Source organism: Haemaphysalis longicornis, unplaced genomic scaffold (assembly GCF_048455015.1).
Source record: "Haemaphysalis longicornis isolate Haplotype H1 unplaced genomic scaffold, Haemaphysalis longicornis Haplotype H1 scaffold_10, whole genome shotgun sequence".
Lineage (NCBI taxonomy): Eukaryota > Metazoa > Arthropoda > Arachnida > Ixodida > Ixodidae > Haemaphysalis > Haemaphysalis longicornis.
This window is the reverse complement of record NW_027526204.1, coordinates 26,368,900-26,383,170: the sequence shown is the minus strand read 5'-3', so window position 1 is coordinate 26,383,170 and position 14,271 is coordinate 26,368,900. Positions and strand designations below refer to the sequence as shown.

General features: G+C 45.3%; 1 protein-coding gene across 1 annotated transcript; it reads right to left on the bottom strand.

The window, feature by feature from the left end:
* Positions 1-256: 256 nt before the first annotated feature.
* Positions 257-3,195, bottom strand: LOC144158321 (uncharacterized). Its single transcript, XM_077689142.1, has 2 exons — positions 3,153-3,195; positions 257-1,947 (listed from the first exon to the last, which is right to left on the bottom strand). Exons 1-2 carry the CDS (start codon positions 3,159-3,161, stop codon positions 1,378-1,380), a joined length of 579 nt encoding a protein of 192 aa, XP_077545268.1. The 5' UTR covers positions 3,162-3,195; the 3' UTR covers positions 257-1,377.
* Positions 3,196-14,271: the final 11,076 nt, after the last annotated feature.

The following is a 14,271-nucleotide window of genomic DNA, read 5'->3' as shown; positions in this document are numbered from 1 at the left end:
TAAACCCTACAATCAATCAATCAACATGAGCGCGAAGACCATTGAGAAAATCGGGCGTAAGCAAAGTGTCTCAGCCGTTCAATTGTACAATGAGGCTACACCTTCGAAAACCGACAAGAAGTTGGTATAGGTCCGCAGTCTGTTCACGCACCGTGGGTTAGTTGGGATAACACTACCCGCCTGGTCGTTCTGTGTGATTTATTGTGAATGTATCGCCACTAAAATGCACCGGTTTACGTGCTTCGCGTTGGTGACGTAGCTTGCGATATTTCCCCACCTAAGATCAAGCATCGCAAGTGCGTTGATTTCATATTACGCGAAAATTTGCGTACAGTTGGGAGTATGGCACTGAGTGTATATCACAGTGGAAAGAAACTCATTGTAACCGTCGTTGCGAAGGTCCGGTGATTTTACAACTCCACAGGTTCTCCACATTCGAAGCACGGAATGGCCAGAAATTATTGTAGTGGTTTTTGAAGCGTTCTTTGTCTGTGTGTCGGCGATTTCATTTAAAGAACGACGTTGGTACTTATCGCAAGTCATAGGTATGTTTTTTTGTTTTTTTATTCGGCTGAACACGCTTAAGTGGTACTAGACGTTTCAACCCTACAAGCGTGTTCCAGTGGGCAAGCCAAAATGTCATGCGTCTTTTTTTGCCCTTGGACAGGGATACGAGGTTTAGAAGCCTCAGGGTACGTCACGGCAAATTGTGCAGTTACCGTCATGGTCAGCCCAAGCTGAAACAATGGCACAGTGGCAGAGACAACATTACGTAGTAATTACGGATACGAGGTGTATTTATGAGAAGGCATTGTAAACCTTTACCTTGGTGATGTTTTAATTTTTTGTGCGCATTTCCTAAGTACGGTATCTCTAGGCAATCGTACGGTCGTTTACGTACAGGCTCTCCGTGAGTCTGCGTACACACCAAATACAGGTACACACCTAAAGTTAGTGCAGCCCACCTAAGATTGGCTGTTGCAATTTCTACAAAGAAAATTCCTGTTTTTAAGGTGCCTGGAGTATATTTAAGGAGTAAATAGCGGTAATAAAGACGACAGCAGGGAGGACGCCCAAGGACAGTAGCACTCTTTACGCGTGCGTCCTTTCTACCCATCCACTGTGGTTGCGCTATTGACTGCTTAAATTTGCTTGAAGCTTGAAGTTTCTTTTTTACACACAGTATAGTGAGGAAGATGGTTTCACTACTAAAAAAGCGTTCAAAAAACTATTTGCAAAGGGCCTTCTGCATGGCCGCCTTCAAATAATGGTCCAGCGTGAAGGAAGACTCTCCGTTAGACTCGAGTCACAGCGGGTAAGGTGTGCAAGTGGTGAAAGCAAGGCCAGCCTTGTAGGCTGCTACCTAAGAAACACCTGTCAGAGCTGGAACGGAAGGAATGCCGGGTGATACGGGTGGGAGAGGACCGGGGTGGGCTGGTAGACATAGCCGGAAGGCGGAGCCGAAAGCGAGACCACACCTGGGGCTGCCTGGTAAGGGTTCACATTGTTCACCTTTGGCACTGGAGGGAAAGCCGCTGACGGGTAGTTGGAATACGTCGGAGCGAACTTAGTAACACCTGCCGCAGGTACGGCGTGGGAGGTCGGTTGGAAAACCTGAGGAACCACAGTGTGTGCTCCTTGGTGGAAACGACTATAACCTGGGACCGGGGAGTACGCTGAGTAGGAAGGAACTGCTCGGACAGCCGCCGGCGTGGAGTGATACGTGTGAACCCCCGTCGGCGAAGCGTGGTATGCCGCGAAGGTGGCGGGAGCGGCGGGGTATCCTTGGATGCCGGTGACTGGAGCTGACACGACCGCTGGTGCTCCAGGCAGGGGGTAGGCTCCGAAGGGCGATCCCCGGCCGTAGCTCACCCGGTAGTCGTAATAGGGCGAGTACGCAGCGGCGAAGGCTCTGGTTGCCAAGACCAACAGCAGGGTAGCTTTAATCTGGGAGGAGAAGTGTATGCACGAATTCGAGGATAAATACCTGCAAGACTATAATCTCCATCAGAAGCTTCTGTGCAAGACCAATGACAGTGCAAAGCGCAAATGCTCCCCCAACTGCATAGTACATAATTGGTTTACGTGGCTTGTACATTCAAGCCACGTATTGGCTTGAATGTATTCAAGCGACACGTATTCAAGCCACGTATTGCAGCCACATTCAAGCCTAGTGGCTTGTACATTCAAATACATGTGATCATTTTTATTAGTGTAACTTACACGACAGTGGTGGCTTCAATTGAACGAAAGCATAGAGTCAGAAACTATATGTTACTTAAAACACTGGTCTTTACAAAATTCCTAAAAAAATGCGTTTAATTGCGTGAGCGCGCTCGGACAATTAAACCGAAAAATTTCTTAGCTAGGTTCAGTGATGAGCTGTGACCGCTGTATATAAACATACATCAATGAAACGACGTATTTACAATACAGGGCCGCCTAATAATGAAAGGGGACGCATTTCGTTTATTTTATTAACGGCAAATTACTTGGCAAACAATAATCGCAAGAAATATTTCGGGTTCCAAAAAGATTGCGGCTCTGTAAGGCAAGGCTTATAGACTTTTGCTGTCATGATATTTCAGAGTAATCCCTGCACGAGGTGTTACACTGCATATACGGTCATACTACAGGAATAACTACAATCTTCTAAGGACACGTTTTGCACCCGGTGGCAATGGCGGCAGCATCATCGTCCAGAGTAGAGACGCCCGATGACCTCTTGCAGAAGCCTGATGGCCAAATCTCAAATCAAGCGGTGGCCAGCTTGAAGCACCGCATAACACTTACAGACGCGTTCATCTAAGTAGCAAATTCCGTCCAGTTTACCAATTGGTCGGTAATTGGCTTAAAACATAGTGTCACCTGTGCTCATAACAATTTTCAGTTTTTATGCAGGGATTTTGTTTGCGAACCTCACAGTAACAAAGTTACAACCACAGGTCCTGGCTTTACATTTCTGAGTAGAAGTTGTTGAAAAATGGGTGAATATAGATAGTGCCTTTTGACTGGTTTGTTGCTGACAAATTTAACATGGGGCATGCAAAGTTACAAAAACTTTAAGCACGCGGCTTCAATACAAGACAGCTTCAAGCATTGCCATGCACTGAACACTGCATAGCGTGGAAAGATGTGCTGTGCATACTCACTGCGATCATCACTGGCTGTGGTCAATCCAAGAACTGGTTCTACTCTAAAAACCCCGGCACTTTATATATGGCGGATGTTTGCCTCGTAAAAAGAAAAAAAAATATTGACTGAAAAAACAAAAAAATCAATCCACTTAAACTCCTCCGCCAGGCGTGTTTACCTTTCGTTCAAAGGGGCTGATGACACGGAAAGAACGCGTTCAAGAATGCCGTGCAAGAACTCGTTTCGACTCTGCGTGTTTGCGCGTTTTGCGCGATTTGATGTTGGTTTGAGAGCCTGGCAAAATGCGCAGGTGCACGCGGAGAAAACAAAATAAAACAACGTGCGAAACGCTGACGAGGTACTGACTACTTGGGGGAACGGCTGTAGATTTTAAAGTAAACATATCCCTTTAAAAATGAATACTCAGCCTTCTGTGTTTGGTAGGCTCGGCAAGATAATATGTCTGTCACTACAAAATAAATAAGTAAAAAAAAAATAATATTCTGCCGCTACATCTGTGCCCGTCCTGACATGTAGTGGCAGTGAGAGGCAATGATGAAACGACGTTCGAAGAGAGGGGCAGTAAGCGTCTCCGAAGCTCTGATACTGATCGCGAGACGTTTTTTCTCAGTCTCGCTGCGATCGAGAGCAACTGTTTGCTTTGTACCATGTACTTCAGAAGGTATTTTGTCAACCTTCAGTGAGAAAGTATATTAACCGTTCCTACCACATGGCACTTGCCAGAGTTTGCAAGCTTCTCTAAAATCTGTGGATAGGGTTCTTTCAAACCTGAGTCCTTGTTTAAATGAATTGCACTACAGGAGTATTGACCGGAATTTTCCAATTCTAATGACTGATATGGTTTGTATACTGCAAATGCTGAAAAGTATTCCTTCAATTATTCGTCGATTGATGGTAGCGTTCAACGCGCCGACCCAACGCAGGCAATGAGGCACGCCGTAGTGGAGAGCTCCGAATTAATTCTGACCACCTGGGGATCGTAACGTACGCCGAAATCTCGTACGCACGGGCGTTTTCTTTTCGCGTTTTTGCTTGTAGCCGCGGCCGGTATTCAAACACGCGACTTCGTGCTCAGCAGCGGTCCTTCAATTATGAGTGTGGAACGTCGCTTGAGACGACTTTAAAATTGATCGTGTTCTCTACTGCTTTGAAAGGCGGAAACACGGTGCGGCTTTTGCTGCTTCGTGGCGACAAACTAGCTCAGGGGCATTTCTGTCCTGAAGGATTCTCGCCAATCAAACTCAGAATGGTCTGTACCTGCCCTTTCAGAGACAGGCTTATTCGACGGAAGCTAAACCGACCAGCCCGTCCTCGCCAGGAACACTAAAGCTAACTACAAAACATTCCGTTCTGCTTTAGCTTGTCGCCAGTTCTGTAGGCTTCGCCGCGCTGTATACAACACTGACAGTTCTAACTGAAAGCGGCGGTGCTTCTCCAGTTTCTAGCGTCGAGGCTTGCTTAGACAACAAAATTTATTTCCTTTAACTCGTAGAGCTTTCTGAACCTGCACCAAGGTTCTCACTATTTGAAACCGACATTTCTGCAATTAATGACGATGTACTTCGTTGTCTGCAACACATTGTCCAGACCCGATTAGAGCATCACAGGTTTTTTTTATTTTTTTATTTATTTGATTTATAAGTACTTCGGTCTCTCACAGTGCGAGACATTGCAGGAAGGCGCCCTGAACAGTGAATACACTCTAAACTAACAGAAGACATTGTTTGGCAGTTTATTTGAAAACTGTGGGTATGCAAAGTCCAGATAGAAACACGTAGGTTATTCTATTAGAGACTGTGAAAGGAAAAAATGAAACCTTAAAGCAATCTACAAAAGGCATGAAGGGCGTGATGTTCAGGGGGTCTGGCCTGCGAGTGCTCGCACCGGAGTTAGCAAAGGAAATGGGCCTATCAAAGGTGATTACCTTTTTCAGTATTTTTTGTAAAGTGCCGATTCGCTCACAAGTACGTCTGGGTTCAAGTGATTTTCGTGATAGACGAATAGCGTGTGAAGGCGAAACATTCTGATCATAACGGTGATACGTGAACCTCATTGATTTTTTTAACAAGTTTCAGTAATACTATATCGCACGCGCAATGAGGTGACCAGACCACGGAGGTGTATTCAAGTGCAGGCCGTATCAGGGATTTGTATGCAGTTAGTTTGCATTCACAAGTTGCATCGTTTAACGTTCGCTCGAAACGCCCAATTTTCGAAGTGTTTTCGAGCAGACTAGGTTTATATGTTTACGCCATTTTAGGTGCGGTGAAAATGCTACACACATGTACTTAAATTCGTTAACATGCTTCACGTTCCGGCCGTACGAAAAACACAGGGGCTCGTTCTGGTTTGTGAATACCACGCATACCGTTTTCTCAATGTTAAGTGCCATTTGAGACGTTAAGCTCTAGGTACGAAAATAGGAAAAAAACATTATTTATATATTTGGTCACCAAAGTTACCAAAGTTGTTTTAGCAAAGGCCATTACTAGTTGTAAAAACAATAATTGTTTGAGCGTGTTTTTCACTGCTAAGACACATAAAGATAAGATGCCCTTCCGGTGTATTGTTAGCGAGCGCGGTGCTTGGCAGTCGCATTTAAGCCAGTTTTTACAAAGGCATCTTGGTAGCCTTAACCTCGACGACCCGTTTATCACCAAAAATTCACTTGAAGTCATAGATTATATTAAGAATGACGCCACGGTAGGGTTTGCCTTTTCGGTTGACGTCGAAGATTTATTTTATTCTGTCCCGCACGTGGAACTGTTTGCGTCTGTTAGGCAATGCATCGATGTAAACGGCGTGGTCAAGTTCCAGAATTCTTGTGGTATGTCGGTGGATTGTTTTATGCGGTTGTTGGAATTTTATCTGGACGCAACATTTGTTTCTTTCGAAGGACGCACGTACATTCAGAAACAAGGAATTTGTATCGGGTCATGCGTTGCGCCAGTCTTATGCAATATTTTTCTTGCTAGTGTTGACCGGGACTTGCTTTTAAGTTTTGACAAGGATGTTGTTCTGCGTGTTTTTAGATATGTCGACGATTTTTTAGTGGTTTTAAAAAAACAGTGTTCTTTTAACTACATTGCAGCCGCAGAAGGGATTTTAGAGAACTTTAGTCGCCATGGGAAAGGTCTTGCATTTACACACGAGATTCCAAGTGATGACACCCTGCAGTTTTTGGATATCAATTTTAAATTTTCTTCCGACCATGTTTGTTGGGTCTATCGCCCGCGTGCCCGTAAACAGCTCCTGCCTTTTTCATCATCTCATTCAAAGACTGTCAAAAGGGCCATAGCGTCTCTGGTTTTAGAATCTGCACTGAAGAAGTCGTGTGCACATGCTGTTCAAGAGAGCTTTGACTCTCAATTGAAGAGACTTCTGTCGGTCGGCTACCCAAGCTATGTCTTGGTGGGTGTTGCCGAAGCCTTGCTGCGGAAAGCCAAAGGCCAAGTAGGTGCGAGGCGGCCAGAACAACCTAAGGTGAAGCCTGTTGTTCTGCCCTATATACATAAGGTTACGCACAACCTGAAAAAAGTGGCAGAACGGTACCAAGTGCCGGTGGTGTTTTCTGCTCCACAGAAACTTGGCCGCCTGTGTGCGCAAATTTCCGGCAAGCCAAAACCGAAAAAGTGCGAAAAGAAGCATGCCAAGCGCTTTGTGGCGTGTGACGTCGGTGTAGTCTACGAGATACCGCTTTTATGCGGGGAGGCCTACATCGGCCAGACGGGCAGGTGTGTGAATGACCGGGCACGCGAGCATAGTTCTTCTCTTAACAATGATACGCGTGCGCATTTACCCGCACACTGCAAAGACTGTAGGCCTGTCAGTCCCTTGAAAGAGTGCAGACCTCTGTTTGACCAGATTAGGATTCTCGGTAGGAGTAAAAATTCCGTGGCGAGAGAGCTGTTAGAAGCGTTCCATATTAAGCAGAAAGGTGATAAATGCGTCAGTGATACTTCGGTTCTTTTGCGTGCCAGTGAGTGTGAATTTTTGAAAATGTCACTGTGATTATGTTCTCTGGTTGATTCGTTCTACGTAGTGTTCCAAAGTGCGCATGCTCCTGGTACATGTATAAATATGAGACGATGCCTCAATAAATGTTAGTTGAAAGTGAGCGCTTGTCCCGTCGTCCTTCTCTACTGTCGTTGTCCAAGTCGCGTTTTTTACCTTTTCAAGCCCTTGTACGTCCAGGCCAGGCGCAGGAAAAAAGACAACGACTGGAGCGATTATCTTGATTATGCAAAAGTGTGCAAGAAGCTTATCGAAGACGCCAAAAACAGATTTCTCAAAGTCAACTTACCAAACTTCATGAAAACCAACCCTAAAACATTTTGGAAGGTTCTTTCTCCGCCACCTTCAAAAGAAATGCCGTAGCTTGTCCCCGAATCTCACTCAAATTGTCTAGTGGTGTCAAATACCTTCAACTCCTATTTTTGCAGTGTTTTTGTGGACGAGAGTCCCAAACATTCTGAAAGCCTATTCACTAGTCATCCGCACAGCATGCCTTGTATTCTAGTTACATCCGAAAGACTTATAAAAGCGATTGAGCGATTGCCAACGTATTCAAGTCCCGGTCCTGATAGCATTAGCACTAAACTACTCAAAGTTACAAAAGAGTACTCCGCACTAATCCTAGTACTTATCTTCCAGCAGTCTCTTGATACTGGTTTAATACCTGAGGATTGGAAACTAGCGTATGTGGTACCAATCTGGGATAAAAATGAATTCTGTAACTACAGGCCAATATCTATAACTTCCGTAGTATGCAAGCTTCTTGAGCATATCCTATCGTCCCAAATAATGCATTACGTGACAAATTACAACATTCTCTACCCCAATCAGCACGGATTTCAGCGCGGGTGCTCTTGTGAAACCCGGCTGTTTCAGCTTACAAGTGATACTGATGACTCCTTTCATCAACTTGACGAGACGGATGCCATATTCATCGATTTTGAAAAGGCATTCGATCGTGTCCCACATAATCTCCTCATTCATAAAATGGAAAATATTAAAATAGAACGCAATGTTATTAGGTGGGCTAAGGAATATTTTCGTAATAGGCGACAGGTAGTTACTATAGAGGATGTACACTCTTCGTTTCAGCTAGTCAAATCAGGGGTTCCGCCGGGGTCTTTGCTTGTTCCCCCAATCTTCTTAATTTACATAAAACATCTGTGCTCGCATTAATTTTTCCCTTATTTTATTCGCAGATGATTGTGTAATTTATCGGCGTGTATCGAACCATTCTAGTTGCGTTAAACTTCAAACCGACTTGTGCAGATTGAAAAAGGGGTGTTCCGACTGGCAAATGAACAATAATGTTAAAACAACTAAACTAATGCGCTTCACCACACGCAAAAAAGGGTGTTTCATTTGCTTATACACCTAAAAGCGGGATTGTTGAACCTGTCAATTCGTTTAAATACATAGGAGTCCACCTCACAAGCAACCTGTCTTGGAAAATTCATATAGATTAAATTTTAAGTGACACGTATAAGCAATTTGGTTTTATTTGTCGTTATTTACGTCAAGCCAATAAAGATACAAAACTGCTCGCATTTACCTCTATATAGGATCAAAATCTGAATATGCTGGAATAATCTGGAATTCTTACAATCGTACTTGGCCACGAAAATAGAATCGTTGCAAAACAAGAGCGCCCGCTTCATATCAGGAAAATACACGCCCCATTCTAGCATTACATTCATAAAAAGCAATTTCGGTCTTCAGTCGCTCGAAACAAGAAGCACAATTTCCAGGCTTACATTTTTTCATCAGCTGTACTATCACCCTAACAACTTCACCGCCTCAAGAATAAAACCAGCCCAACATATTTCCGCACGTGTACACCACCCTAACAAAGTGTAGTCTGAATTTTCACGTACCGACCTCCACCGCCTTTCTTTCCTACCATTAGCCATTAGTGAATAGAATGCCCTCCCAGAGCGTATTGCCACAATTACTAAGCACGAAAAATTCACCGAGGAAATTGTTCAACTGTTTCAGTGTGTGCTATAAAATATAGACTATTCCCGTGTGTTGCCTAGGTCCTACTTTTGATCGGACCTACCCCTGGTATTTAGTTTGACATCCTGGTATTTATTTTGACATTTGTTCGGTTAATGAGGGTGTAATGCTTCCGCGTGTTTTTTTATGCGTTTTACCTGTTTATTGTAATCTTCGGTGTACTTTTTTAACACTTCTAGTGAATGTACGTTCTGCTGCTTAGAGTGCATTGTGCAAATCTGTTGTCCCCCCCCCCCCCCCCCTATGTAATGCCCGCAAGGGTGTTTAGGGTAATAAAAATGGAAAAAAAATAGAGGACGCAGTCATCGGCGTGCAGACGGAGTTTGATTGGTGTGTTTTTTGTTATCTCAACAATATTGTTCAGATGAAGTAGGCAAAAGAGTGGGCCAAGGACCGAGCCCTGTGGCACAGTCAATGTGACAGGGAGAGATGACGACTGCGAACTGTGAAATGCGACCAACTGCTGCCTTAAATTTAGGTAATGTGAGAGCCAGGTAACAAGCGAAAGCCGTGAGTGGCGTGCAGAAAGGCTTATAACTTGAGAAGTTGTTTTGTGGCAAACAGTATCAAAAGCATTTGAGTGGTCAATAAAGATGGCGTCCACTTAACCACGGCATTTTAAAGTCGAAGCGATGTCATGCGTAAACTCCATTAACTGCGTGACTGTCAAAAAGCCTGGGCGAAAGCCATGTTGATTTCAGGAGAGGAGGTTGTTTTCAGTTAAATATGTTACTGCACGTTTGTGAATAATTTGATGTGGATTTTACAGCATGTGCAGATTAACAAAATGGGTCGATAATTCGAAATTAATTGATTGTCCCCAGATTTAAATACCGTACAACATTCGCATTTTTCCAAATCTGAGGTACAATTCCTTTAACGCTTACAGCACGAACAATTAAACGAAGGACCAAAGGGAGTGGCTACGCGGACAAGCGCTTGTTCGTGTAGCCACTCTTTTTCGTCCGTCGTCAAATAGTTCACGCTGTAAGCATTCCTTCAATGGGGTATCAACTCGCCCAAACTCGGACGTACAATTCCTGTTTCAATGGAGCTCTGAAAAATGAAAGTTAAATGCCTAGCATTCGCTTCGGCGTAACGTATGAAAAATGCGTTTGGGATACTATCAGTGCCAGCACTATTATTTGTGCCGATATTCAGCAGTAACAGGAACTCATCAAATAAAAAATAAACTGAGACACACAATCTTGGCGCCTGTAGTGCCCAAAAAGCGCTTTATAAATCTAAGCTTTAATGTCCTCACGTGTGCTGCAGTACGCCAATACGCCCTGCAGGAAAGCCAAATTTCTCTCACGATGATGAAGGATCGGGGGGAGTGAGGGGGGGGGGGGGGGGCGGCGGTAGGATGGTGTGGAAGAAAAAACGCTTCCCAAGGCCGGAATCGAACCTGGGGTCCACCGCGCTCTGAAGCCGGCGTCTATCCGATTGCTCTATTTCGACATAGATTGAGGGGTTTAGAAACCTCAGACGAGAACCATAGACTTCATGCATAGCTTCGCGTCCAACCAGCGTCGTCGTTAGACGAAGGGATGCATAATGTTTTATTGGGCAGATGTTGGGAAAACCGTGATCAACGGGAAAATAGGTGTGGGAGATTATTTATACGTCTCGTCAAATAAAGCAGATGATGGCTCTTTAATCACTCTAGTTAGTTGGGGTATTACCAGAAAAAAAAAACCATCTTGCAATGACTGTTAAAGCTCGGAAGCAATCGCTCGTCAAGAAAACCTGGACCTGTGTCCGGGACATTCCGCCCCTTCGCCTTTTTTTTTTTTTTTTTGCTGCGAGTGATGCAGTCGAGTTTCGCCACCTTATGTATGCCACCGACTGCGGCGGCGGAAGGACGACGGCTACTTCTCGCTATGCTGTAGTTAGCGGCAAGTGACGATGGAGATGTAACAATAAAAAATTACTTGAGTCTCTAGTACTACCACAGATGAATGAAGGCGAAAGTATAGCGACAATGAATACGAGAAAGCCACATGAATATATTTTTTTAGTTTTGTTTGTTTAGGGAATGGCAGCCTACCATTGACCCTGAAGAAGAAAGTGTGTGACAGCTGCATCTTACCGGTACTCACGTACGGGGCAGAAACTTGGAGGCTCACTACGAGGGTTCAGCTTAAATTGAGAACGACTCAGCGGGCAATGGAGCGGAAGATTATAGGTGTAACATTAAGGGACAAGAAGAGAGCGGAGTGGGTCAGGGAGCAAACGCGTGTTAAGGACATATTACGAGAAATTAAGAAGAAGAAATGGACGTGGGAAGGGCATGTAATGCGAATGCAAGATAACCGTTGGTCATTAAGGGTAACAGAGTGAATCCCTAGAGAAGGCAAACGTTGCAGGGGGCGGCAGAAAGTTAGATGGGCAAATGAGATCAAGAAGTTTGCGGGGATGAATTGGTCGCAGTTAGCACAGGAGCGGGGTAATTGGAGATTAATGGGAGAGGCCTTTGCCCTGCAGTGGGCGCCGATATACTAGTGATGATGATGATGACAATGTTTAACGTTCAGGCATTTCTGCCACGAAAACGCGCACCTGTCCTGGAACGGTTAGCCGGACACATTGGCTTATTTGCACGCTTGTAGTCCCTCTATGGGCGCTATCTTCACTACACCGTCAACACGCTTTCCTTCCTTTTTCGCCGAGAGTGTTTCAACGGAAACATTTATATTGCCTTCCACACGTATTGCTTCTGCCATTACATTTTTACAATTTTATTACTAAACATAACTAATGAATTGGTTGATTAGTTGGCCTAATTATCTAATTCATTTATAATGTTTTTAGCTCACTGGAGACGTCTAGAGGCTACACGTGGCTTCGACGCGCGACCCGCTCTTGCTCTTCCGATAGTTGTTCAGGCGCGTAGCCAGGAATGTTTAGCAGGGGGGGGGGGGGGGGGGGCCGCGGTCGACCAAAACTTGAGACGACGAAATATGTAGGCAAGGCTACTTGCGCGTTGTTTCAAATGCAGAGCATTTCTTTAACTCACGTTGTTATTCGTCCGTAAGTCGGCGTCCGCAGCCAGCCAGCACGTGCGCCCCTCCCCCGCTCCTCCTCGCTCTCAACAACAGGTGCGGGCGCGCATGCGCGTGGTCCGGCGCTGAAAGAGGCGTTGCAGCAGCAGGTGCTATCTCCTCTCCCTCTACTGCGCGCGCTACGAATATACTCGTTGCCCGAGCGAAGCATCCGCGGCCCGACGTTTACGTTTGGCCGCGGCTTCTCGTGCACGAAGTTCGGCGTCGGCAGCGCGCTTCAGACGCTTGCGTTCGGCGTCGACAGCGCGCCGTCTCGCCGCCTTGTCTTCTGCCGCCGTCGATGAAGATAGTGGCACGATGTCTTGAACTGGTACTGCAACGCTGACGTTGGCTCGCGTCGCGGTACTGGTTGGAGGTGTTGCTTCCATCGCTTATAAACTTCGACGATGGCGCATGTCCTCCCGAGAGGGATAATAAGAAAGAAAAGAAAAGAAACAAAATAATAACAAAGATCCAACCGATTGCCCCGCAGAGAGGGTGGGGTGCAAACGATGGCAATAAATAACACGTTACGTACTTACGTCTCTCGTCTCTCTCTCTCTCTCTCTCTCTCTCTCTCTCTCTCTCTCTCTCTCTCGTCTTGCAACCCAACTACCCAACCCCTACGACAACAAGAACTACAACTACCACCGCCAACTACCACAACCTACGCCACGTGACCACCCCCAATGCTCTGCATTTACTAGTGTCTCTCGCGCGGGGGCATGCGACGGAGGATTTTTTCAAATGAAGCTTGAAATAACTGACTTTACCATGCCATTTGTGTAGGCTGAACGCTACCAGTAAAGCCCACCTTAGGGAGCCTAAATTATGATGACTATAATGACGATGACCGAAATTTTCGATCGCCGGTCTATGGGTAGGCCACGGCTAATTCGTTCGTCCGTAGAGCAGGCGGTTATGCGGGCACCCGCTCGTTATTGTGATCATGAGTGTGATCGTGAGTGGCACGCGGTCCCCGAAGTTCGTCAGGCGGAAGTGAAGGCCAGCACTGGGTGTTTAGTATCAAGATTCGCGTGTTTTAGATTTTTCTTTAGGAAAGGGACTAATAAGTTTTCTTATTAAATATGAAGTACAGTCGAGCACAATTTGAAGGTCATCGCACCAGCATCGAGCGGCGTACGCATGCCACCGTCATACGGTTTCGTTTCGGAACCATGAAACTCAAGAATTCGCACTCTTCTCTTCCTTGTTGGCTGTTCCATGCTACAACAATGGCGCGCACGACTGACTTGCAACCTTTGGGTTTCAAGCTTTACATTCGTTGTTATCAAACGCAGACTTGGTTGCCTTTTATCTACACCGGAGATAACGAAACTGACATTGAAGATTTGCTAAAGCTGGTGTTCTGTCGGCTTCATTTGAAAGAGTAGCTTTCCCGCGATAACCTTCAAATCGCACTGGAATGTGCCTGCGGCAAATTTGTATATTATGGCGGTGCAGCTAGCAAACGTGCGCCTTCGTCCTTAAGTAATCGCCTTTTTGTTATTTTTGTGTTACTAACGTGAATAGCAAACCTACGCTTATCGGAACACCTTATTGCACTGCTGTTGAAAGTTGAGCTTGTTCCACGTTTCTTAAATTTCAGTTCATTTCTATCCGTTAAATCGAACAGATATAGCTTCAGCAAAATTCCGGTTAAGGAAATACAGAATGCAGATTCTAACCAAGAGGGAGGTCAAGGAAACAACAATGTCAAGGCCAAAAAGAGAAAGCTCCGCAATAAAGAGAATTGTACAGTTTTGTTGATGTGTCCTATTTCAGCACGCGGCGGCCGCTTTCCTAATGGAGGCGAAACGCAAAAACGCTCGTTTGTACGAGATTTCGGGGCACGTTAAAGGGGCACTGACACAAAAATTTTGCATCTTGTTTTTTTTGTTGCAATAAGTAGCTAGTGACCTACTTATAACCTGTAGAAACCTCATTTGCTTCAGCGTGCGACGGTTGTTTAATTAGAGGCATTTTCAATGCGGCCAGTCGCAGTTTCGGTTTCAGCGAGTGCCGCGAAACGATGGATTTT